The sequence below is a fragment of the Rhinopithecus bieti genome, unplaced genomic scaffold (genome assembly GCF_001698545.2).
Source record: "Rhinopithecus bieti isolate Rb0 unplaced genomic scaffold, ASM169854v2 scaffold_21412, whole genome shotgun sequence".
NCBI classification, from domain to species: domain Eukaryota; kingdom Metazoa; phylum Chordata; class Mammalia; order Primates; family Cercopithecidae; genus Rhinopithecus; species Rhinopithecus bieti.
The window spans coordinates 2,006,538-2,032,696 of NW_016811643.1; the positions used below are offsets into that span (position 1 = coordinate 2,006,538).

Genomic DNA, 26,159 nt, shown 5'->3' on the forward strand with positions numbered 1-26,159 from the left:
AAAAAAAAAAAAAAAAAAGTGACCTAAAAAAAAGCAAGGGTGAGCTGGCGGTGGCAGGTATTGGAATGGGAATTCAAATGGGAATCTGCCAGGGTATCTGCCACAGCATGAGGTTTTGACTGAATTCCAAAGTCAAAGGTGATGGAATAAGAGGCTATATGTAAGCCTTTTTGTCTACTCCTTCCCCATCACCATTTTTAATTTTGTCATCCCAATGTTAATTATGAGCACAGATTATTAAAAATAATTACAGGCCAGGCGTGGTGGCTTATGCCTATAATCTCACACCTATAATCCCAGCACTTTGGGAGGCCAAGGCGGGCGGATCACGAGGTCAGGAGATGGAGACCGTCCTAGCTAACATGGTGAAACCCTGTCTGTACTAAAAATACAAAAAAATAGCCAGGCGTGGTGGCACGCACCTGTAGTCCCAGCTACTCAGGAGGCTGAGAAAGGAGAATCACTTGAACCCAGGAGGCAGAGGTTGCAGTGAGCCAAGGTCGCACCACCGCACTCCAGCCTGGACAACAGAGAGACTCCGTCTCAAAAAAAAAAAAAAAAGGAGAAGAATTATATCTTCATTCACTCACTCATTCAGTCATTCACTAGTATTTACTGAGTACCTGATGAGAGTCATAAGAAACATGGCCAAAATAAAACTCTGGGATCCAAGTCTTTCAAAGCTGCAAAAGATCTCAAAGGTCACCTAGTCCAAACCCATCATTTCACAGACAAAAAACTGAGGTACAGAGAGACTGGAATCTTTCCTGAGTTCACATATTTATACATTTATTGAGTCATACTCTATGCCAGGCACAAAGGATAAAGGAATGAAAAGGCCTTCCTTTCGAGGAGAACACAGTCTGGTGGGAAAGACAAATACCATGACTCCAGTTAAATCACCTCCGGAAAGGAAGACCCAAATGTACAAAATGGAAATGTCTAGCGTAGAACAGGATGGGCAGTATAGAGTACTCATATTGCCCGTTGTGGTTAACAGCACAAGCACTGAAGTAGTCTTGGATTTGAACCCCAGTTCTGTCACTTACCTGGCTGTATAACATTGGGCAAGTTACTTAAATTCTCTATGCCTCAGCTTCCACATCTATAGAATGAGATAGTAATAAGAGTACATATCTTATAAGGTTACGGTATTAAATTAGATCATGAATCTAAGGGCTGGGCGCAGTGGCTCATGCCTGTAATCCCAACACTTTGGGAGGCTGAGGCAGGCAGATTGCTTGAGTACAGGAGTTCGAGACCAGTCTGAGCAACATGGTGAAACTCTGTCTCTACAAAAAGTTAGCCAGGCATGGTAGTGCACACCTGTGGTCCCAGCTACTTGGCAGGCTGAGGTGGGAGAATCACTTGAGCCTGGGAAGCCGAGGTTGCAGTGAGCAAAGATCACTCTACTGCACTCCAGCCTGAGTGACAGAGTGAGACTGTCTAAAAAAAAAAAAAAAGAATGCATTTAAAACACTTGGCACAGGACTAGGCACAGAATAAGTAATCTGTATTATTTCACCCTCAGCGCTCTTTTCTGCTAAGCCCTGGCTTCAGAGCCCTTCTCAATACAGGCTTCTAAGTATCTATGATCAGGTGGCTGTCTCTGAGATAAAATAAATCTGCTATTCCTAGTCTAGAATATGAGTCCACTGTTTACTACTTTATGGCTTTTTCCCCACTACACTTGCCACCACTCACTTTACATGCCTAAAAAAATCCAGAGGTAGTCAGATATCCAGACTAAACTTCAGTCACATATGCCTTGATCCCTCAGTAAGATACTGGCTCGGCCCAAAAACCTCTAGAGAAGAAAATCCCTGGCAACAAGGTACATTTACTAAATGTCTATAAGGAGAGAACCACAGGGGAAAGGACAAACAAAAACCCAGTGATTACTGCTTGAAGAAGCAAGGGATGGGAACTTCCACAGTCTGCCCGCTGGGGGTTTACCAACCTATCTGGGAAAAGGAGACGTAACACTCACTGCCACTTCCTCCTTGATGTACCCACCGCACCCCCCTCACTATCACAGTATCTGTGACATATTTTGCATGTACTTATCACTCTTTCTCTACTCATACCAGTCTGTGAACTCTCTGAGGGCAATTATCACACTTTATGCATCTTGGTATTATCAGGCACACCAAAGTGCCGGGCACACAAATGTTTCAGAAGTTTGAGGACTAAGTTGAGAAATGAGGGAACAAACTTAAACAGAGAAAACCATAAAAGGCAAGGCGAAAAGGTATCAGTGTAGATCAGAATAGTCCAAGAAGCCAAGGGAGCTAGAACTTTAAGGGGCAGGTGGAATTTCAAAAAGCAATAAGGGAAAAGAAAGGTATTCTAGGCAGACTGGACAGCACCAACAAAGCCTGGCAGTAATTAGAAACAGTACATAGAGTGCTAGAGCCAGAAAGAGCTGGAGACGATTTCATCTAATAATTCAATTCTCATAGGGATGTCATAAACATTTAATAAAAAAGCATATACCATTAGGCAGAAGAGCTAGCATATCACAAACATCCACTAAATGGTAGCTATCATACTACTAATCAAAAATAATGATTATCAAATACTTATTGGGTGCCTACTGTATGCCAGAAACATGCTGAGTGAAGAGAATACAATGGTGAGCAAGATACACTTGGACTCTGCTCTCTCACGAAGCTTACAGTCTAGTGGGGAAGGCAGACAATTTTATAATGCTTGGTGGGGCTGCCCTAGGCAAAGTACAAGTGGGCTGAGGGAACACAAAGCGGGGTCACCCAGGCTGGGCGTGGGGGCTCACACCTGTAATTTCAGCACTTTGGGAGGCCGAGACGGGCGAATCACGAGGTCAGGAGTTCAAGACCATCCTGGCTAACACGGTGAAACCCCCCCCGTCTCTACTGAAAATACAAAAAATTAGCTGGGCGTGGTAGCAAGCACCTGTAGTCCCAGCTGCTAGGAAGGCTGAGGCAGGAGAATGGCGTGAACCCAGGAGGCGGAGCTTGCAGTGAGCCGAGATTGCACCACCGCACTCCAGCCTTGGCGACAGAGCGAGACTCCATCTCAAAAAAATAAAAAAAAAAGTTTTTTTTAATTTAAAAAGTGGGCTGACCCAATCAGTGGACTATAACAGAAAAATCCTTGGTTTTCAAAGGGTGGCTTCAAGCACCTTAGGGGTTCTGTTGAATCCATTCAAGGACCACAAGGCTTCAGAGTGAGATTTTGTTTGAATAAAAGGATTCATGACTAAATAAAGGTTTAAAAACCACCAATCTAGTCCAATCTCCTCTTTTAACAAGAGTAAAACAGGGCCAAAGAGAGGTAAATTATTCACCTGAGGCAATAATATTAATACCTCAAGTTAGCTGCAGGCTGGGATACCTGCTTTGAACTCTGGCTTGAGCTGGAAACTCCTCACTGAATCTGCATGATTTCACATCATTTTGGCAGATAAATAGGACTTGGGAGTGGACACATCCAGATTCACAGTCACCAGCCGCCAGGCAATGCCCTGGCTGGCCCTATTGGGTATTGAAGTGCTTTTCTACCTTAATTCCCAAGTTAGCTTTCTGTGCCCAAAGGGTGCATCTATTTCCTCTCAGAGGTTGGTTAGCCTCCCCTTTGAGGAGGAAATCACTAGCTCCAGGAGTAGATTGGCCTTTGGGCCACCTAAGAGGTACCCACATCTTATCCTACTAGCATCTCAAGCATGCTGTACTTTGCCAGGCTGAGAGACAGAACTGAGCTTAAGCAGTCATCATGACCAGTTTAACACCTGACCTGAGCTGGCTAGGCCCATCTCTCTTATCCCTAACTACCAATAGGCTAATCATTCCTCCTGAACAGGGGTTCAGCAGAATCCAGTTATCAGTGAGTTAAAGGATCTGTATAGAAAAACCAATATTCTTTTGGTTAACCCTCATTTTGATCCCCTCAGGGATGAAATGCTGCTTTATGCTTTGAAAATGGAACTTTTATACAAAGAAAAGAGTTTGGGTCTTTAGAATGAAGGGAAACAAACACTCTGGAATCTGGAAACGTGGGTTTAAATCTTTGTGACACCACTTGGTAGTCTCAAGACCTTTGGCATATCTCAAATCCTCTGAACCTCAGCTTCCTCAATCATAAATAGGGAATACTAATAAAACTTTCCTCACAAATGTGAAATTCAAAATGCTCTTTTGAATCACAGCCACTTATCAAATATATGGTATCCATTTTTACACATGAGATGATTAAGACTATACAATTTTAAAGTACCCACCCCCTAGAGCACAAACGGAACCCAGGTGCTCAGCACAGAATGGGCTAAGCTCCGTATAGCATAGGAAGGCCTGGATCATAAGCTGTACTTCCCTACTCACAAACTGTGGAATCCTAGGAAAGTTCCTTAGCTCTCTAGCCTCAGTCTCATTTATAAAATGGGGTTAACTCCATCTAATTCACAGGCCTACTGTTAGTAATAAATGAGATGATGCAGGTTTTAAACAGAGGCTCGTGTATGGTAAGAGCTGAAGAAACAGTAGCCTTTTCTACTGGTAGCTCTTTTCCTAAACCTTCTTTTCTATTTCTCTCTCCAAAGGAAGAAACCATTAGGAAAGCCTAAATTACGTCTCAATTTCTAGAGAAAGTATTAATGAAACCAGACAAAAAAAGAGAAAAGGAATATGAATGAATGCTATTCCAGACCATGTATCATGCTAATGGCATCTAAAATTGGAAAACACAGGTATAACATCCTGAATGTACACAGCGTGTACATTCTTTCCCAAGAAATAGAAAAGTACAACAGCTCCATCTTAGCCAGGCTACCCATTACCCAATTATAATCTCAGCTCCACATTAGAGTCTATCAATCAAACAGAAAGTGCTACAGAGGGGGCAACATTAACGCCACATGTAAACCACTGCTCTTTTGTAAACCCAACCTTTTTCAGCTCAAACCCATCTCTATCATAAAGACTCCCCCAGCCGACTCAAGCGCTTGATCTCTTGTGCCCCACTGCATTTGTTACATGCCTCCATTACAGCAATTATCTAATATTACAATACGCTATTTGCATGTCTCTTCACTCAACTGTAAATTGGTAAAGCTCCTGTCTTACTCATCTTTGAATTCTCAGTGCAAGACACATGGTAGACCCCATAATTACATATTAAAGACGGATTTCACCTTCTCTTTCACAAGCTAAGGCTGCAAAGAAACAGCTGGGGAGACATTAGTAGAAACTTGAATACAAACTAAGGTCTGCCAGACCAGACCTCTGTTATTTTTGGAGCTTGAAGGGATGACAGTTCCTGCTTCTCAGAGCTTACTTTCTCAAACACACAACAACAAAAAAGATAGAACCAGTCCACATGTAATTTCCGGACAACAGATTATACTTTTTCTCAGGAAATGAAATAAGTAACAAGGTTTCTGGGATGAATGCTAGTGGTTCATATAAAGTTAACTTCTATGCATGACACTCTGTAAAGTCTATTATACTACTAGAAGCTCTTAAGTCCTTAAAACAATAAAGAAAAGCTAAGAGACAAAAATAAAAAATGTCTTAATGAAAATGTTATTTGCTTAGCGGGCACAGTGGCTCACACCTGTAATCCCAGCACATCTGGGAGGCCGAGGAGGGCGGATCACCTGAGGTCGGGAGTTCAAGGCCAGCCTGACCAACATGGAAAAACCCTGTCTCTAATAAAAATACAAAAAATTAGCCGGGCATGGTGGTGCATGCCTGTAATTCCAGCTACTCAGGAGGCTGAGGCAGGAGAATTGTTTGAACCCAGAAGGCAGAGGTTGTGGTGAGCCAAGATTGCACCACTGCACTCCAGCCTGGGCAACAAGAGCAAAACTCCATCTCAAAAAAAAAAAAAGGAAGGAAGGAAGGAAGGAGGGAAGGAGGAAAGAAGGAAGAAGGAATGGAGGGAGGGAAGGAAGGAAAGAAAATGTTTTCTCCTCTGCCAAAACTTCTGCTCTTTATCTCAATGAACCCTGACATACATAACTAAAGCTTTGAGATATACATAATTGTCTCAAGGGAGAGCCCATGACTAACAAACCATAAATAAGAACTTCAATGCAGTATCTACTCTTTCCAAAGTGTCTTCAAATATATCTCATTGAACCACAGCCAACCGTAATCACAGAAATGTAAAAGCCAGAAGGGGTCTTAGAGGTCATTTCCACACCCACTTCACCTAACCAACCAACCAGTATCCAAACACCTATAGTCTCTAGTGATTGGGAGGTAGAAGACTACAACACTTCTTTAAAAATTCCCCTGCTGTGATCACCTGCCAATTTCTCAGTCCCTTCCTCCCATCTTAATGATCTCAATCAGGTAACCCAACTCCTCCAACTCATCCCACTACCAGGCAAGTCTTAGTGCTTCCCAAGTCCACTTCTTCCTTTCTCTGAATCTCATCTTCAGTCATCCCCAATCCTCCCCACTCTTCCCACACCCAACACACAGCAAGGGGCCTCTAAGATTCTGACCCCTCAGAGATCTCCCTGGTTTTATCTCTGACAACCAATCCCCTTCCTCCTACTCCTGTGATGTCTCTGTCCATATGCTGGCATGTGCAGGATCACAAACACCACTAGATCTCAATGCCTCTGGCTTCAGAATCTTTTATTTTCCTTTTTCACCTCTCTCTCTGCTTCTCTGCCCTGTCCCTTCACTCCTTTCACACTCAACATCTCCTTTCTCCTAGTGATTCCTTCAAGGACCACTGGTAATTTAATATCCCAGTCTTTAAATGCCTATTAGATAGGTAAAGGGAACATACAATCTCAAGGAGCTCACCTTCAAGGAACTCATAAGTCTAGAGGGAGAGAGAGAGACACTTATTTATCGTTTAAAACTCAGCAACTCCGGGAAGCCTTCCCTATCCCAAGCTGAACTGTTACACACTTCTCAGTGCCACCATTATATCTTTAATTCAATGACTATTGTCTGTCTCCCACCACTAGATTGTGGGCTCTTCAACGGAGGGGCCCCTTGTCTCCCTAGCACCTGGCCCAGGATCCAGAGCAAAAGTCATAATGTGTATTAAGTGAATAAATGCATGAATTCCGGCATACAATCATTTATTCATCCACTTGTTCCTTCATTCGTTGACGAAAACTTTACTGAGCGTACATTAGATACAAAATCTTAGAATGTAAGGATAAACAAAACATTTCCAACTTTAAGATAACTCAAAGCTATACTACTAGTGGATTAGCACTCTTTCCAGGTCTGTGTCCCCAACCCCCATCCTGGGCTTAGACAGAGTCCTCTCCCACAGAGGAAGCCCCTGAAGAAATTCACGCCCCTCTAACTCAAACTACCTCTTAGCCCTTCGGTCCTACCCTAAGACTCCCAGCTAGTAATCACAAAATCTTAACACCCCTACCCCTCCGACCTCTCTCTCTGTCCTCCATCTCCAACCTTGAAGCTAATGCAAGTCTTCTACTCCCAAGGCCGCCTCGGAGTCCACAAGTCAGTAGTGCCTCTGACTTCCCTCTCCACGCACCCGCCCCCTAGTCAGCTCCTTCCCTCTCAGGATCTTTCCCGTCTCTCCTAAGACCCCCACCTCCCGATACCTCACTGCCACTCCCCTCAGTCTCAGGCTGAGTCTCTCCTCGTCTCTCAACTCCGCTTACCTCATCCAGCTCCCGTTCCCCAGCAGCACCACCTCCAACCTCCACCTCCACCACTGCCGCCATCTTCACGGCTCGCCCCCTCACCGCAGTCCCCGCGCGAGCCAGCTGCTTCCGCCGTTCAAGTGCTCCTAGCCAATCGGCGGCTCGGACTCCAGTAGAGGGGGCGGGGCATCAAAAACAGGCGGAGACTGTCAGGGATCAGGAGGTTATCTACCTGCTGCACGTTTCAGGATCAAGGAGAGAGGAGTCCCGTGCCCTTGCAAGCTTCAGCAAGGGAGCGTTCTTGGAAAATGAGAAACTTGAATCGCATTATTTTCAGTGGAACTATTTAACCAATTCTTCCCTGTGGAGAGCGAAATAGGAGAGTTCCTAAACGGGCAACTTTCGCGACGCTCCCTCAGTCTGGCCACCAAGGAGCGAGACGTGGGTACTAGGAACTACGTTTCCCAAACTGCACTGAGGCTGACACGGAAGTTTAAATTCCGCTCCCTCCACGAGAAAGAGTTGTAGTGAGTGAAAATAAACATTAAAACACACGCAAACGTATTTTCCTGGCTGCAGCACCTGCCGTCTTGCCTCGGTAGGAGTCATTTTCAAAAACAGCAGCTTCTTGAGGCCCAGAACGCATTCCTGTGCTACGGAAGGCGGAAGAGTAGCTCTCGGGGTCAGAAGGCGAAGGTTAGAGGGCCGAATTGGCGGGAGAATAGGTTGGTGGTCCACGATCTGAGGCAACGGTGGCTCCGCGAGGTCCACGGTCCCGGGTGAGGGGCTTTGGGATTTGTTGATGGGGAGGGGAGTGACCGAGAGGGAGGAGGGGTGGCCATAAAGGAAATGAACAGAGCAGCCTGTTCCCGATGAACAGTGAAAGCAGAGGTACGGCTTGAGCTCCAGAAACTGAGAGCTGAAGAGCCTTGCGGGACCTCCACGGCCCCCACATTCCGCGTCTTAGTTAGGCTGTCATGCCAATTCATACATCTCTGCACACTTTTCTAACCCAGTTCCTGCGGCCCCCGCTCCTGCCATACCCTCCTTTTGGTACACCATACTGCCCCACCCCTACGTATGCCTTCGTAACTGATTTTTCAGCAGCATGTGAACTCGATACCTTGCAAACCTGTAGCCCCAGTTCACACGCCTCTGGGCGTCCGCCTGGATCTGTCTGGTGAACGGAACTAGGATGGCCTGTGAGTCCACAGAACGTCTAGAAAAGTCAGCTTTATACTGGGACTAACAGAAAATTAGAGGGAATTATTTACATCATCTACAGGCATCTCATGTACTTAAAATAAAAGTAATTATTTTTATTTTGTGAAACTTAATACGGAGAATGTTATAAACACTGTACACCCATCACCCTAAATTGACTATTGGCCTTATGATTTATTTGCTTACTCATTTCTTAAAAGCTAGGTAATACAATAAAAGTTAAACTTACCTGTTTTTTCTACTCTCAAGCCCATTACCCTCTCATCTTCTCCAGAAGCAACTATTATGGATTAGAATTAGCTTGTGTTCTCCCAATCCATTTTTAAAAATTATATGTAGCTGTGACTATACAGTATTGTATTGTGTTTCATTTTGTTTTTTAATCCAAGTGCATTTTTTTTTTCTTTGAGACGGTGTCTTGCTCTGTTACCAAGGCTGGAATGCAGTGGTTCAATCTGGGCTCCCTGCAGCCCCCGCCTCCTGGGTTCAGACGATTCTTGTGTCTCAGTCTCCTGAGTAACTGGGACTATGGACGCGCCACCACGCCCGGATAATTTTTGTATTTTTAGTAGAGACGGGGTTTCGCCGTATTGGCCATGGTCTCGAACTCCTGACCTCAAGTGATCCACCTGCCTCGGCCTCCCAAAGTGCTGGGATTACAGGTGTGAACCACTGTGCCCAACCTGAGTGATACAGGGTCTGGCTTTGTCACCCAGGTGGACTGCAGTGGCATGATAACTGCTCACTGTAGTCTCCATCTCCCAGGCTCAAGCAATTCTCCCACCTCAGCCTTCTGAGTACCTGGGACTATAGGCATGTGCCACCACACCTGGCTGATATTTTAAAATATTTTGTAGAGATCGGGTCCCACTATGTTGCTGGTCTTGAACTCCTGGGTTCAAGCAATCCTCCTGAGCCTCTGCCTCCCAAAGTGATGAGATTACAGGTGTGAGCCACTGTACCCAGCCTTTTAGGTATAATTATTTGTCTTTATTTTATTTTGTTTTATTTTATTTCATTTTTTGAGACAGAATCTCACTTTGTTACCCACGCTGGAGTGCAGAGGGGTGATCTTGGCTCACTGCAACCTTTGCCTCCCAGGTTCAAGCAATTCTCCTGCTTCAGCCTCCCTAGTAGCTGGGATTACAGGCATGTGTCACCACACCCAGCTAATTTTTGTATTTTGAGTAGAAATCGGGTTTCACCGTGTTGGCCAGGCTGGTGTCAAACTCCTGACGTCAAGTGATCCACCCACCTCGACCTCCCAAAATGCTGGTATTACAGGTATGAGCCACCATGCCCAGCCTAGGTATAATTTTTTAAATATGTTGTGAGGTAGGGATCTACTTTTATTTTTCTTCTCATTGTCAACCAATTTCCTGAACATCATTTATTACTTTATTGCTTCTGACAGAATCATGATGCTGCTCTGAAGTGTAGGAGATCATGAACATGACAAAAATCCATATCCTCAAAGAGCTTACTACTTAGTGAGGAGGCACACAGGGTAAACAAGTAATTACCAAGAAATGGCAGCAACAGTTTTTGTAAGGGAAGGAGTTCTCAAAGAACTTAATCTTGTGAGAACTACAAGCAGTTTGATTGTCGGAATTGCCAAACCAAGAGTGTTTATTTATTTATGTATTTATTTATTTTTGAGATAGGGTTTCACTGTCTCCTAGGCTGGAGTGTGATGGTGCGATCTCAGCTCACTGCAACCTCTGCCTCCCAAGCTCAAGCAATCCTCCTGCCTCGGCCTCCTGAGTAGCTTGGGCTCCAGGCACACGCCACCACATCTGGCAAATTTTTTTTTTTTTTTTTTTTTTTTTTTTTGTAGAGGGATTTCGCCATGTTGTCCAGGCTGATCTTGAACTCCTGGGCTTAAGATATCCACTGTCCTCAGCTTCCCAATGTGCTGGGATTGCAGGCGTGAGCCACCATGCCTAGCCTGAGTGTTCATTGATGATAAGAGATGGTGGAGTTTTCGCATCAAATCACAAAATATACTGTGAGTTTCTTCAAAACAGAGGCTATGTCTTACTTATTTTTATTATTTTTATATCTCCAAAATCTAGCAGAAAGAAGGAAAGATATTTGTGTGCCCAGTGAGTTCCCGTAATGGGAATAGTGAGCTTTAATTAATCTGAGCCCTAGAGAGGAGACTCAGGACTCATTCTTCATTCTTCTGTCTTTGAAGCCTTAGCCCCATATTGGCTATGGCCTGTGAGGAGTGCTTGATGTTTAGATGGCATTCACTAAGAGTTTGTTACTGCTATTGCTACAGTCTACCCCACTTTGAATGCTTTGTGACTGTGAGCCCTTTGGAGCACAATTTTTATGGTCATTCATTCAACAGACATTTGCAAATCAGGAACTATATTCTCCCTTTTACATTGGGTACACAGAAATGAATCAGACATGAAACCTGTCCCCCAGGAGCTTACAATTTGTCAAGGGACAAAGAAGACATACCCATATAATTATAATATGAGGCACTCTGTTAAAGGCTAAGTGAGGATTGACAGGATGGAGCTGTCACCTTAAGCTGTTTCAGCAGAGGAGAGGTGACATTTGAGCACCAAAGATGCGTTAGATTTGGTAAATGGGAAAGAGAAAGAACATTCCAAGCATAGGCAATGGCAGGAGCAAAATCTTGGAGAAAAGGGAAAAAAACTTTTGGTGGGGAGGGTAAGCAAAAAGACCACTATGGCCAGGAGTATATCAAGAGTCATGGACTCGTATTTTCAGGAGCCAGATGGGTAACAAACATGAATAAAATAGACAGGGATAAATATTTGAAGATATTCCACCTAAAGACATTCAGACAACTTTAAAACTACTCTCAGCAAGGAATTGTTGAAGCAAGGTGATGGATGCATGAGTTCATTATACTAATATGTGTGTTTTTGCATATATTTAAAATTTTACCTAAAATGTTTAGCAAAACACGAAGTAGAAATACCCATGTGAACTTTTTTTTTTAGAGTTAGGGTCTCACTCTGTCACCCAGGCTGGAATACAGTGGCACCATCATGGCTCACTGCAGCCTCCAACTCCTGGGCCCGAGTGATCTTCCTGCCTCAGTCTCCTGAGTAGTTAGGACTACAAGCACATGCCACCACACCCAGCTTACCAAGCGTTTTGCATAAATCAGCACGTCATTGAAGATGTCTAGTAGAGGAATAACTTCATGAAAAGCTAAATGTAGGAAGATTCATTTTAGGAGAAGAAGAAAAAAGTTGTGTCATATATTTTGTTCAACATTTGTTGCCTATCCTTACCATGTACTAGGCTCTAGTGATATAAAGGTGTACAATTTAAGGCACAATTCATGCCCTTGAGAGCTCACGTATATACAAATCCAACATTAACTTTTTTTTTTTTTTTTTTTTTTTGAGGCGGAGTCTCGCTCTGTCACCCAGGCTGGAGTGCAGTGGCCAGATCTCAGCTCACTGCAAGCTCCACCTCCCGGGTTCACGCCATTCTCCTGCCTCAGCCTCCCAAGTAGCTGGGACTACAGGCGCCCGCCACCTCGCCCGGCTAGTTTTTTGCATTTTAGTAGAGACGGGGTTTCACCGTATTAGCCAGGATGGTCTCGATCTCCTGACCTCGTGATCCACCCGTCTCGGCCTCCCAAAGTGCTGGGATTACAGGCTTGAGCCACCGCGCCCGGCCTAACATCTTAATATATTATTTTGCACTTGCTGCTGTGTTGCCTTCTGGTTGCATTCAAGTTATTTTGTGTTTTTTGGAGCCTCATCAGCTGATCCAAACCTACTCCCTGCCACCACTCCCACCAGGCCCATGTTGGTCATGGACTAACTCGGCCGGGTGCAGTGGCTCACACCTGTAATCCCAACACTGGGAGGCTGAGGCTGGTGGATCACAAGGTCAGGAAATCGAGACCGTCCTGGCTAACACAGTGAAACTCCGTCTCTACTTAAAATATAAAAAATTAGCCGGGCTTGGTGGCATGTGCCTGTAATCCTGGCTACTTGAGAGGCTGAGGCAGGAGAATGGCATAAACCTGGGAGGCAAAGCTTGCAGTGAGCCAAGATCACACGACTGCACTCCAGCCTGGGTGACAGAGCAAGACTCTGTCCCAGAAAAAAAAAAGAGAGAAATGAACTGACTGCTACAAATAACTCCTGTTATCACAGGCACGGCTAGTTTGTTTTTCTTCTGTTCTCTTTTTCAGGAGTGATATGAGGATTCTTGCTTTTCTGGAAGCTAGCACATAGTCAGTGCCAAAGTAGTGACAGAAGAAATCTTGGGAGGAAGCATTTTTGCCTTGTACTTGAAACAGCTGCTCAGCCACCATGGCTCCTGTGAAGATCAGCCATGTGGTATCATTTTCTTCTCAGGTATATTAATCAGCAGGCATGATTTGTTTTCTTGATAACTGAAAGGAATGAAAAAACAGGAGTCTTGGCTCCACTTTCAGGAAACTCCCAATCTAACAGAAGAGACATTGTGAGTTCAGAGTCTAAGAGAAGAAACAGCTCTTGCCCTCAGGTTGTTCCCACAGAAGTGCAGGAAGCGCAAAGGAAGTGTTCTCAGAAGGTGAAAGTACACAAAACAGCACCCTCAGGATTCCACCCAGTTTGAAGGGCACTGGCAAAGCTGTAAGACCAGAAACTGCACCAGGATCCTCAGAAGGGGAGTTTGATCATTCTATCATTGAGAACAGGGCAGGGCACTTGAGGTAATCCCAGACTTGTGAGGATATCACCACCACCATCAAGTGTGATCTCAGCCTCCTTCCTGAAATTTCTACAATATCACAATTAGAGCTAGATTCTAGGCCATGAGACCAGGCCTGATCTGATGTGGTGATTCTTAGGAACTTCCCACCCTTTCCTCTCCTGTCACTGCTCTATTTACTCCTACTCCCCCTCTTCCTCTTCTGTTATCCTGGTCTTTCTCAAGGGGTGCCATTGGCATTTGGGGCCATAAGTCTGTATTTTGTAGCAATATCATTTGCATGATGAGATATTTAGCATCCCTGGCCCCCAGGTGTCTTAGTCGTTGTGACAGTCAAAAACATCCCCACACATTTCAGGGAGATCCTTAGACCAGGCATGGGACTCATGCCTGTAATTCCAGCACTTTGGGAGCCTAAGGCAGGAGGATCTCTTGAGCCCAAGACTTCCAGACCAGCCTGAACAACACAGGGAGATCCCATTTCCACAAAAAATTAAAAATTAGCCCTGTGTGAGAGCATGTGCCTGTGGACCCGGCTACTCAGGAAGCCATGGTGGGAGAATTACTTGAGCCCAGGAGGTTGAGGCTAACAGTGAGCCATGATCGTGCCACTGCACTCCTGCCTGGGTGACAGAGCAAGACCTTGTATCAAAAAAAAGAAAAAGAAAAGACCCTTAGAGGATCTTTAGGAACTAATATATTAACCCCTATTGTAAGAAAAATAGTATTACACTTATCCTCCTTACCTGCATGGTCAGGCTAAACAATTTGCTTCATAGACTTTTTATTTTTTTTAGACGGAATCTCGCTCTGTTGCCCAGGCTGGAGTGCAGTGGTGTGATCTTGGCTCTCCACAACCTCCGCCTCCTGAGTTCAAGTGATTCTCCTGCCTCAGTCTCCTGAGTAGCTGGGACTATAGGCACATGCCACCATGCCCAGCTAATTTTTGTATTTTTAGTAGAGATAGGGTTTCACTACATTGGCCAGGCTGGTCTCAAACTCCTGACCTCATGATCTTCCTGCCTTGGCCTCCCAGAGTGTTGAGATTACAGGTGTGAGCCACCACGCCCGACTGCTTCATAGACTTTTAGCCTTATAAAATGCTAGAGAACATTAGCTAGTTTCAAACTTCGTGTTTTCAGCTGTACTCTGTAGAGAGACCCACTTCTGGAAGTTGAAAGGGAGAGGGGGACAAGTATGTCTCTAGTCCTCCCTACCTGTGCTCTAACCAGAGCTCTCCTTTTATTTATCAAAAAAAATGCACATGTGCGCGTGCGCACACACACACACACCAGTGTAAGATTTCAGTTAAAAGGGTTTTATTGCTAAAACAAAAAAGGTTGAAAACCATGAGTCTGGTCTTTCTCTTTCACTTATGGATGAAGACATTTAGATTACAGGGCTCATACCTGTAATCCCAACACTTTGGGAGGTTGAGGTGGAAGGATACCTTGAGGCCGGGGTTGGAGACCAACCTGAGCAATGTAACAAGATCCCATCTCTACAAAAAAATTTTAAATAACCAGGTGCGGTGGCTCACAGCTATAATCCCAGCACTTTGGGAGGCTGAGGCGAGCAGATTGCTTGAGCCCGGGAGTTCAAGACCAGCCTGGGAAACATGGTGAAGCCCCATCTCTACAAAAAATACAAAAGTTAGTCGGGTGTGGTGGCATGCACCTGTAGTCCCACCTCCTCAGGAGACTGAGGTGGGAGGTTCCTGAGCCTGGGAAGTTAAGGCTACAGTGAGCTGCGATTGTGCTACTGCACTGTACCCTGGGCAATGAGCAAGACCCTGTCTCAATTAAAAATACAAATTAACTAGGTGCAGTGGCATACACCTGTAGTCCCAGCTACTCACTCAGGAGGCAGAGGAAGGGGGATCACTCAAGTGATCCTCGCAGGGATTTGAGGCTGCAGTGAGCCATGATTGTATCACTGCACTCCATCCAGGGCAAGCCCCTGTCTCTGAAAAAAAAGAAGAAGAAGAAGAAATTTGTTTGTTTATTTGTTTGTTTGTTTATTTGAGATAGGGTCTCACTCTGTCGCCCAGGCTGGAGTACAGTGGCCCAGTCTCGGCTGACTGCAACTTCCGCCTCCCAGGCTCAAGCGATTCTCCTGCCTTGGCCCCCAAGTAGCTGGGATTACAGAAGGAAAGAAATTTAGACCCAGAGAGAAAGTAGTTTACTCAAGATCTGTCAACCAAAAAATATCTGACTTTAGGTTAGAACTCAATTTATATCTCAGTATCATTATTATTGATTTTGATTAATCACTTTAAGCATCAGTTATAAACTTAGAATAAAAATCTTTGACTTTCTTATCCCACAGAATAACTATAAAGATAAATAAATGTCCTTGAAAACATCTTGGCTGGGCTCAGTGGCTCACGCCTGTAATCCCAGCACTTTGGGAGGCCGAGGTGGGCAGATCACCTGAGGTCGGGAGTTCGAGACCAGCCTGACCAACATGGAGAAACCCCATCTCTACTAAAAATACAAAATTAGCCAGGGGTGGTGGTACATGCCTGTAATCGTAGCTACTCGGGAGGCTGAAGCAGGAGAATTGCTTGAACCCGGGAGGCGGAGGTTGCAGTGAGTGGAGATCACGCCATTGCACTCCAGCCTAGGAAACAAGAGCGAGACTCCAGCTCAAAAAAAAAAAAAGTCTTATAAATGAAATAGCATATCATGGTGGTTAAGAGCTCTGCTTTTGGGCCAGGCGCAGTGTCTCACGCCCGTAATCCCAGCACTTTGGGAGGCTGAGGCGGGCAGATCACAAGGTCAGGAGATTGAGACCATCCTGGCTAACATGTGAAACCCCATCTCTACTAAAAGTACCAAAAAAATTAGCCAGGTGTGGTGGTGGGCACCTGTAGTCCCAGCTACTGGGGACACTGAGGCAGGAGAATGGCATGAACCTGGGAGGTGGAGCTTGCAGTGAGCTGAGATCACGCCGCTGCACTCCAGCCTGGGCAACAGAGTGAGACTGTGTCACAAAAAAAATAAAATAAAAAAATAAAAGCTCTGCTTTTGGCAGGGCATGGTGGCTCACGCCTATAATCCCAGCACTTTGGGAGGCTGAGGTGAGCAGATTGCTTGAGCCCAGGAGTTCAAGAACAGCCTGGCCAAAATGGTGAAACCCCATCTCTACTAAAAATACAAAAAAATTAGCCAGTCATGGTGGTGAGCACCTGTAATCCCGGCTACTCAGGAGGCTGAGGCAGAGAATTGCTTAAATTCGGGAGGCGGAGGTTGCATTGAGCCGAGATTGTGTCACTGCACTCCAGCCTGGGTGACAGAGTGAGACTCTTGTCTCAAAAAAAAAAAAAGAGCTCTGCTTTCAGAAACCTGGGAATTCTGCTTTGCTTGGTTATTGAGCCTATGGCCTTCAGTAAGTTTCTGAACCTCTCAGCTTCAGTACTGATCTGTTAACTTGGAAGTAATAATAGTAACCACCTAAGAATTGTTATGAAGATTAAAGGAGGTCATCTGGTAAATGAGATAGAGAAAAATGATATCTGTAAACCACTTGGCACATGATAACAGAATTCCTATGGCCTCCCATCTAGTGTCTTTTCTATCATGTTAGGATGACTGGGACGGTTTGGAATTTTAGGGACCCCTCATTTGTGGGCATCCTTTTTCCCTTGGGCTCAGTGAGATTCCTGATTTTCTCCTCCTCTCTTACTTAGGATCCCAGGTATCCTGTACAGAACTTGCTAAACCCAGATAATCCAAGGAGACCTTGGCTCAGCTGCCCTCAGGACAAGAGTGGGCAACTGAAAGTAGAATTACAGCTGGAGAGGGCAGTGCCCATTGGCTACATTGATGTGGGTGAGTTCTCTGTGGCCTAGGAACCTCTGAGGAAGAACACAGGAATGATAGTCCCCTCTAACTACTCCACTAGTGTGTCTCAGTTCATTCTGGCTGAGCAGTCTTTATGGAATAAGTTTTACCTGGGTGTCAAAGGGAAGTGTGGCCCTTGCCCTTGGAGCAGATCTGTGTGGAGAACTCCAAGGGCTCTATTCACGTAGAATACAATGTGAATGGTGCTCCTCAAATTATGCAACATAACTACCATGCTTTGATCTTAGTGGTTTGGGTAAAACCTTAGGACACTGAGGTAATTATAAATCCCAGCCAGGCACAATGGCTCATGCCTGTAATCGCAACACTTTGGGAGGCCAAGGCAGGAGGATCCCTTGAACCCAGGAGTTTGAGATCAGCCTGGGCAACATGGCAAAATCCCGTCTCTACCAAAAGTTCAAAAATTAGCCAGGTGTGATCGTGCACACCTGTAGTCCCAGTTACATGAGAAGCTGAGGTGGGAGGATCACCTGAGCCCAGGAGGTTGAGGCTGCAGTGAGCTGTGATAATGCCACTGCACACCAGCCTGGGCAACAATGAGACCCTGTCTCACAAAAAATAAAAATAAATCCCAACAAATAGAACCTGCATACACCTGTAAATATCAGTGTCAGGAGGATGCTGGAGAGATTAACTGTGCAAGGATCATCCAAGAAGGCTGAATAGGAGTTTATGGATTGAGAAGATTGACCTTAGAATTCTCTGGAATCTAGAACTGTCAAGTCCACTGGTCTGTTTCGTCAGGACAGAGAGATGTCAGGCTCCCTAGCAAGGAATTAAAAGAGACAGAATTTAGCGCTCTCCACCAGGGCCAGAGGACAGAGAAGCAACAAGTCTCTTTAATCAGGGGAAGGGTTCTGGCTGGAAGGAACATGGTGAATGTGTGACATTGGTGTTTAGTGGACTGGAGTCTCATTCCACTCCAGTTACTGGCTCCCTGTGGGACTCCGCATATCGATAAACCTTTCTGGCTTTCAACTAGCTGTGAAGTAGAGGAGTGTCCTCCTTCCACCCTATTCCTTTGTCTTCAGTTGTCTCATCCCTCTTAACCTTCTCTCAACCTTTTGTCGCCAGGTAACTGTGGCTGTGCATTCCTGCAAATTGATGTGGGCCGTTCTTCCTGGCCCGTGGACAGAGCTTTCGTCACCCTGCTCCCTGCAACCATGCTAATGTCTCTAACTGATTCAAAGCAGGGGAAGAACCACTCCGGGGTCCGCATGTTTAAAGATGGTAAAGAGGGCAAAAGCAGAAAAGATGGGGATGTTCTTTATGAGAAACAGAGTTGCAGTACTAAAGAGGGCTGTGAGTGCTATTAGGTGTAGACTGTGAGAGGGAGCCTGTGCAGGGGCTTAGTTATATCTGTTGGGGGCAAAGGGTGGTTAAGGAATGGTGTGCTTGTGTGTGAGATCTGTGTGCTGAGGATGCATGCTAGCTGGAGAGATGGAGATTTATGAACTATTTATATTTATACATAACTTGTGGTTCGGTAGGGCCCAATATATAGAACACACACACTTGTTGATTATTTCTGTGGCCGGATGCGGTGGCTCACGCCTGTAATCCCAGCACTTTGGGAGATCGGGGCAGGTGGATCATCTGAGGTCAGGAGTTCGAGACCAGCCTGGCCAACATGGTGAAATCCCATCTCTACTAAAAGTACAAAAATTAGCCGGGCATGGTGGTAAGCGCCTGTAATCCCAGCTATTGAGGACGCTGAGGCAGAAGAATTGCTTGAACCTGGGAGGCAAAGGTTGCAGTGAGCCGAGATTGTGCCATTGCACTCCAGCCTGGGCGACAAGAATGAAACTCTGTCTCAAAAAATAATAACAATAATAAGTTTTTGTGGGTATAAGTGTGGATGTAGGATAGATGTTTATGTAAGTGATGGAAGGCTACATAGTGGTTATAGTTATATAGTACATAATGTTTACTGAATTCTGTTTATACAAATCTCTGTTCACTAGGCACTACAGAAAAAACATAAGATCTGATTCCTAGCCTCTAGGAATGTACAGTCTCATAAGGATTTGTCTGTTTTTAAGTTGGAAGTATTTGTAATGTTGTAAAGGAAGAGTGACGTTGGAGGGGCATATGATTTGGAGGAAGTGAGGTACTGACTAGACAGTGTTAGGAACTAAAGATGTGGAGGGTTTGTGATATCGGAATATGATACTGTGAGCATGTAGAGCACATGGTGGTGTGAGGGAGGTTGAAGTCTTATGATCCAGGAAGGGTTGATATATGTCTCAGGTAATCCACTGGGCCCTTACTCTGCAGGTAACTTCTTAAAATGAGATATTGATGAGGTCCCTGGAGAAGGAATAGAATTCATGCTGAGAATGGTGTGGAACTGTGACAGAGGAATGGTGACGAGAAGGCAAGGGACTGGATATGAGAATGCCCTGACTGGCCTGCTTGGCATTACCATACCCTGAGCACCCAAGCCTAAGGGGACATTTACTGATGACCTCCTTCTTCCTTTTGTTGGAGGTTACTCTCTATAGCTCCTTTCCTTAGTATTGACCTTTTCGTCCTCTTTCTCTCCCATTTATGCATTTTCATTCCCCCCTTATTTTCTTTCTCTTTTTCCCTTGAGTTGATTTCCTGGCTCCAGCCTCAGGAGAGTTATGGGATCGACTTCGCCTGACCTGCTCCCAACCCTTCACGCGTCATCAGTCCTTTGGCCTGGCCTTTCTACGGGTGCGTTCTTCTCTGGACTCCTTAGATGACTCTGCGGTGGGTCCCTCAGCCCTTGTGAGCTCTGTGCTGAACAAGGTATATATGATGGTGGGGTGAGGATTTAATGTTTGCCCTTCCTTTGCAGGTTTCTGGTTAAGAAGCTGGTGCTTGTTTGAGGCATAGACACACACACACATACACACACACACACAAATACAAGTATCAGAGGGCTTGATACCCTTTCTTACAGGTAAGAGTGAACTCCTCTCTCTCACACGAGGAATAAGCAAATGAGTGAGCCTTGGATACAGTATACACAAAACTTTTGGACCATTTGCTCTTTAGCCATAAATACATTATTCTTGGATCCAAACTTAACTTCGTACTTTATTTCTAAGTTACTGGGTGACTGTAGCTTTTATCAGACTTTTCCTCTGAGCACTGTAAGTCCCAAAGTTCCCATGTAGTTTCTCTGTCATTATTCCCTTAAACAAAGTTATATCTTTACATGTGTGTTCTGCAGTTTCATTTGTTCCCCTGCTTTTCTCCCTGTACAACACAATATAGGCATACCTTGGAGATGTTCCAGATTTGGTTCCAGATCATGACAATAAAGCAAGTCACACACATTTGTTGGTTTTTCAGTGTATATAAGCCAACAATTATCTGAACCTTCAGCAAGTCTCGCACTGTTGCACAGGCTGGAGTGCAGTGGCGCGATCTTGGCTCACTGCAAGCTCCGCCTCCTGGGTTCACGTTATTCTCCTGCCTCAGCCTCCCGAATGGCTGGGACTACAGGTGCCTGCCACCACACCCAGCTAATTTTTTGCATTTTTAATAGAGACAGGGTTTCACCGTGTTAGCCAGGATGGTTTCGATCTCCTGACCTCGTGATCCGCCTGCCTCGGCCTCCCAAAGTGCTGGGATTATACGCGTGAGCCACCGCGCCCGGCCAGCAAGTCATAATCTTTTTGCTAGTGGAGAATCTTGCCTCAGTGTTGATAGCTGCTGACAGATCAGGGTGGTTATTGCTGAAGGTTGGGCTGGCCATGGCAATTTTGTAAAATAAGACTGTTAAGTTTGCCACATCGATCTACTCTTCCTTTCATGAAAGAGTTCTCTGTAGCATGTGATGCTGTTTGATAGCATTTTAACCACAGTACAACTTCTTTCAAAATTTGAATCAATTCTCCTGAATCCAGCCACTGCTTTATCAACTAAGTTTATGTCATAGTCTAAATCTTTTTTTATCATTTCAATAATGTTCACAGCATCTTCATCAGGAGTAGATTTCATCTCAAGAAACCACTTTGCTCATCTGTAAGAAGCAACTCCTCATCTGTTCAGGTTTTATCTTGAGATTGCAGTAATTCTGTCGCATCCTCATGTTCCATTTCTATTTCTAGTTCTCTTACTATTTCTTTTTTTTTTTTTCTGAGACAAAGTCTCGCTCTGTCACCCAGGGCTGGAGTGCAATGGCATGATCTTGGCTCACTGCAACCTCTGCCTCCCGGATTCAAGCAATTCTCCCACCTCAGCCTCCAGAGTAGCTGGGATTACAGACACACAGCACCACGCCTGGCTAATTTTTTGTATTTTAGTAGAGATGGGTTTCACCATGTTGACCAGGCTAGTCTCAAACTCCTGGCCTCAAGTGATCTACCTGCCTCAGCCACCCAAAGTTCTGGGATTACACGCGTGAGCCACCGTGCCCGGCCTGCGTCTCATACTATTTTGTGTCACATTTGCAGTTACTTCCTCCCTTGAAGTCTTGAAAGCCCACAAGAGGGCTGGAATCAACTTCTTCCAAACTCATGTTAATGTTGATATTTTGACCTCCTCCCATGAATCACCAGTATTCTTAATGGCATCCAATTATTTCCAGGAGGTTTTCATTTGCTTTCCTAGATCCATCAGAGGAATCACTATCTATATGACAGCTATAGCCTTACAGAATATATTTCTTAAATAGCAATGCTTGAAAGTTGAATTACTCCTTGATCTGTGGGCTGCAAAATGGATATTATGTTAGTAGGCATGAAAACAACATTAAGCTCCTTGTTCATCTCCATCAGAGCTCTTGGCTTAGATGCAGTACCAGTGAGCAGAAATGTTTTGAAAAGGAATCTTTTGTTCTGAGTACTAGGTTTCAACTGTGGTTTTAAAATATTCAGGAAACCATGCTGTAAACCGATGTGCTGTCATCCAGGCTTTGTTTTTCCATTTATAGAGCACAGGCAGAGTAGATTCAGCATAATTCTTAAGGGCCCTAGGATTTTTAGAATGGTAAATGAGCATTGGCTTCAACTTAAAGTCACCAGCTGCATTAGCCCTAAAGAGAGAGTTAGCTTGTCCTTTGAAGCCAGGCATTGACTTCTCTTCTCTGGCTATGAAAGTCCTCGGTGACATCTTTTTTTTTTTTTTTCTTTTGAGACTGAGTCTTGCTCTGTGGCACAGGCTGGAGTGCAGTGGCGCAGTCTCGGCTCACCACAACCTCCACCTCCCAGGTTCAAGCAATTCTCCTGCCTCAGCCTCACGAGTAGCTGGGACTATAGGCACACACTACCACACCCGGCTAATTTTTGTATTAGTAGTAGAGATGCAGTTTCACCATATTGGCCAGGCTGGTCTCGAACTCCTGACCTTGTAATCCACCCGCCTCAGCCTTCCAAAGTGCTGGAATTACAGGCATGAGCCACCACGCCTGCCCGGCATCTTCTTTCAATAGAAGGCAGTTTCATCTACATTGAAAATCTGTTGTTTAGTGTAGCCACCTTCATCCATGATCTTAGCTAGATCTTCTGGGTAACTTGCTATAGCTTCTCCATCAGCACTTGCTGCTTCGTCTTGTACTTTAATGTTAAGGAGATGGATTTTCTTCCTTAAACTTCATGAACCAATCTGTGCTAGCTTCAGACTTCTCTTCTGCAGCTTCTTCACCTCTTTCAGCCTTCATAGAATTGAAGAGGGTTAGGGCCTTGCTCTGGATAAGTGTGTATCCAGGCTTTGGATAAGTGTGTATCATGGCTGATTTGATCTATCCATACTGTTAAAACTTTATCCATGTCAGCAATAAGGCTGTTTTGCTTTCTTATCATACATGTTTTCACTAGAGTAGCACTTTTAATTTTCTTCAAGAATTTTTTCAGCTGGATGTGGTGGCTCACGCCTGTATCCTAGCACTGTGTACAGAGCAGAGCCGCCGTTGAGGCTCCAGGAGTCCTCAACGACCCACCTGGCGCGCACATGGCAAAACCCCGTCTCCCTACATACCCAAATACAACAAATTGCCCGGTGCCCAGTGCCCTCATGCTCTACATAACTGACAGCGAGCCCTCTGTTCAAGACCAGCCTGGGCAACATGGCAAAACCCCGTCTCTACATAAAATACAAAAATTGGCCGGGCCCAGTGGCTCATGCCTATAATCCTTGCACTTTGGGAAGCCGAGGCAGGTGGATTGCCTGAGCTCTGGAGTTCAAGACCAGTCTGGGCAATACGGTGAAATCCCGTCTCTACTAAAATACAAAAAATTAGCCGAGTGTGGCGGCGTGCACCTGTTGTCCCGGCTACTTGGGAGGCTGAGGCAGGAGAATTGCTTGAACCCGGGAGGCGGAGGTTGCAGTGAGCCAAGATTGTGCTGCTGCACTCCAGCTTGGGCGACAGAGCGAGACTCCGTCTCAAAAAAAAAAAAAAAGGATAATATAAGGACAAGGTAGACAACTTACTTACTATTTACATGACTAAAATCATGTAAGTCACCTAATTCCTGAGCCTCAGAGCCTCAGATTTCCTCATCTTTAAAAAAAAAAAAAAGGAACAGGCATGGTGGCACACATCTGTAGTCCCAGCTACTTGGGACTGAGGCAGGAAGATCACCTGAGACCAGGAGTTTGAGGCTGCAGTGAGCTATGATTAGTGCAGCTGCATTCCTCCCTGGGTGACAGAGCGATTCCCTGTCTCAAAACCAAAAAAAAGTTTACCATCTTATGTGAGCACAATTTGTGGCACCCCAAAACAGTTACAATAGTAACATTAAAGATCACTGATCACAGATCACTGTAACAGATGTAGTAATAATGAGAAGGTTTGAAATGTGAGAATTACCGAAATGTGAGAATTACCAAAATGTGACGCAGCAACAGGAAGTGAGCACATACTGTTGGCAAAATGGTGCTGATAGACTTGCAGCGTTGTCACAAATCTTCCTTTTTTTTTAAGCACACAGTATCTATGAAGCACAATAAAATGAAGTACGCCTGTACTCCTTAGATAAGATATATGGATTTCTAGCCCTGAGGTTATATCAATTTACTTCGATTTGCTCAACCAGGCTTCTAGTTTTTTTCTTAAGCCTATTCTGACTCCTCTTGCTTTGTTGTTACACTTATTTATCTTTCTAAGCCAGTACCCTCCATCATATTTCATTCATAAAAAAATGAGTGTTTTATCATACAAAGCTAGAGTCATGGAATTTTAGAGATCATCCAGCCCCCACCATCTCATTTTCCACCCCAGATAGGAAAACTTTTATATGTTCAGAGTCCTGCAGTGAGTCAGAACAGCATAAGGACTAGGTCTCCTGTCCCTACACTCTGCCTACACTACACACTTTGCCTCTTGTGCACACAAGAAACTTTCTTAGAAGTTTCAAACCTTTCACAACCAAAAGAATCCCAGTTCACATGAGCGAACTTCACAAGAGTCAATCCTTTTGAGGTTCCTGAGAAAAAGAAGAGGCAGCACAGGGAAGAGAAAATGAAGTTAGAGCAGAAAGAACAAGAGTAGATCCTTTTGTCGTGCAGTTTTAGGAGAGATCCAGAGAGATAAGACAAAGTCAAGTTTGTTCTGAGACTACTCTTCCACTGTGGAAAGGGCTAAAAAATGTAAAAGGACCGACGGTGGCAGTTCGGTGTGCCCTACCAGGTTCCACTGCTGCAGTGCTAAGAGCTGACATGAGTGGAGCTCGATCTCTGTGATCCTGTCTAGCCAATAAAATAAAGCTCCATGAGATTAGGAACCTGTCTGTCTCGTTCTGTAATGCATTCCTGGCACCTAGAACATTGCCCAGAGCAAAGTAGCCTTTTAGTTTAAATGTTCATTATGTAAGTGACCTTTTAAAGGGGAGTTGTAGATAGAGTTACCATAAAACTTATCATCCAAACCAGGACACTTTAAGGGCAAAGGAGAATGCTATTAATAATTACACTAAGTCCAGGCACAGTGGCTCATGCCTTTAATTCTAGCACTTGGCGGAGACCAAAGTGGGAGGATCATTTGAGCCCAGAAATTCAGGACCAGCCTGGGCAACATAGCGAGATGCTGTCTCCACAAAATATTTATGTATTTATTCATTTATTTATTTATTTATTTATTTATTTTTTTGAGACAGAGTCTCACTCTTTCACCCAGGCTGGAGTGCAGTGGTGCGATCGATCTTGGCTCACTGCAAGCTCCTTCTCCCAGGTTCATGCCATTCTCCTGCCTCACCCTCCCCAGCAGCTGGGACTACAGGTGCACGCCACCACGCCCAGATAATTTTTTGTACTTTTAGTAGAGACCGGGTTTCACCGTATTAGCCAAGATGGTCTCCATCTCCTGACCTTGTGATCTGCCCACTTTGGCCTCCCAAAGTGCTGGGATTACAGGTGTGAGCTACCACGCCCGGCCAAAAAATTTATTATTTATTATTTATTTATTTATTTATGAGGCAGGGGCTTGCTCTGTCATCCAGGCTGGAGTGCAGTGGCGTGATCACTCACTACGACCTCCACCTCCTGGGTTCAAACGATCCTCCCGCCTCAACCTCCCAGTAGCTGGAACTACAAGTGCATACTACCAGGCCTAAATAATTTTTTTTTTTTTTTAAAGACAAAGTTGGGGCGGGCGCGGTGGCTCAAGCCTGTAATCCCAGCACTTTGGGAGGCCGAGACAGGCAGATCATGAGGTCAGGAGATCGAGACCATCCTGGCTAACATGGTGAAACCCCGTCTCTACTAAAAATACAAAAAATTAGCCGGGTGCGGTCGTGGGCGCCTGTAGTCCCAGCTACACGGGAGGCTGAGGC

At 44.9% G+C, this 26,159-nt stretch overlaps 2 protein-coding genes across 3 annotated transcripts in view; one reads left to right on the plus strand and one right to left on the minus strand.

Moving 5' to 3' along the window:
• RNF121 (ring finger protein 121) overlaps positions 1-8,038 on the minus strand; it is a 67,026-nt gene extending 58,988 nt beyond the window's left edge. The window contains exon 1 of one of the 2 annotated variants that reach the window (XM_017894339.1): positions 7,640-8,038. In XM_017894339.1, coding sequence (XP_017749828.1) covers positions 7,640-7,702 — 63 coding nt within the window. In that variant the 5' untranslated portion in view covers positions 7,703-8,038. The remainder of the gene's footprint in view (positions 1-7,639) is intronic. The other variant, XM_017894340.1, reaches the window with a different exon arrangement.
• Positions 8,039-8,058: 20 nt separating this feature from the next.
• XNDC1N (XRCC1 N-terminal domain containing 1, N-terminal like) overlaps positions 8,059-26,159 on the plus strand; it is a 52,205-nt gene continuing 34,104 nt past the window's right edge. Inside the window, 5 exon segments of the mRNA XM_017894338.1 lie at positions 8,059-8,317; positions 13,044-13,209; positions 17,241-17,382; positions 18,490-18,645; positions 20,012-20,190. Coding sequence (XP_017749827.1) covers positions 13,165-13,209; positions 17,241-17,382; positions 18,490-18,645; positions 20,012-20,190 — 522 coding nt within the window. The 5' untranslated portion in view covers positions 8,059-8,317; positions 13,044-13,164.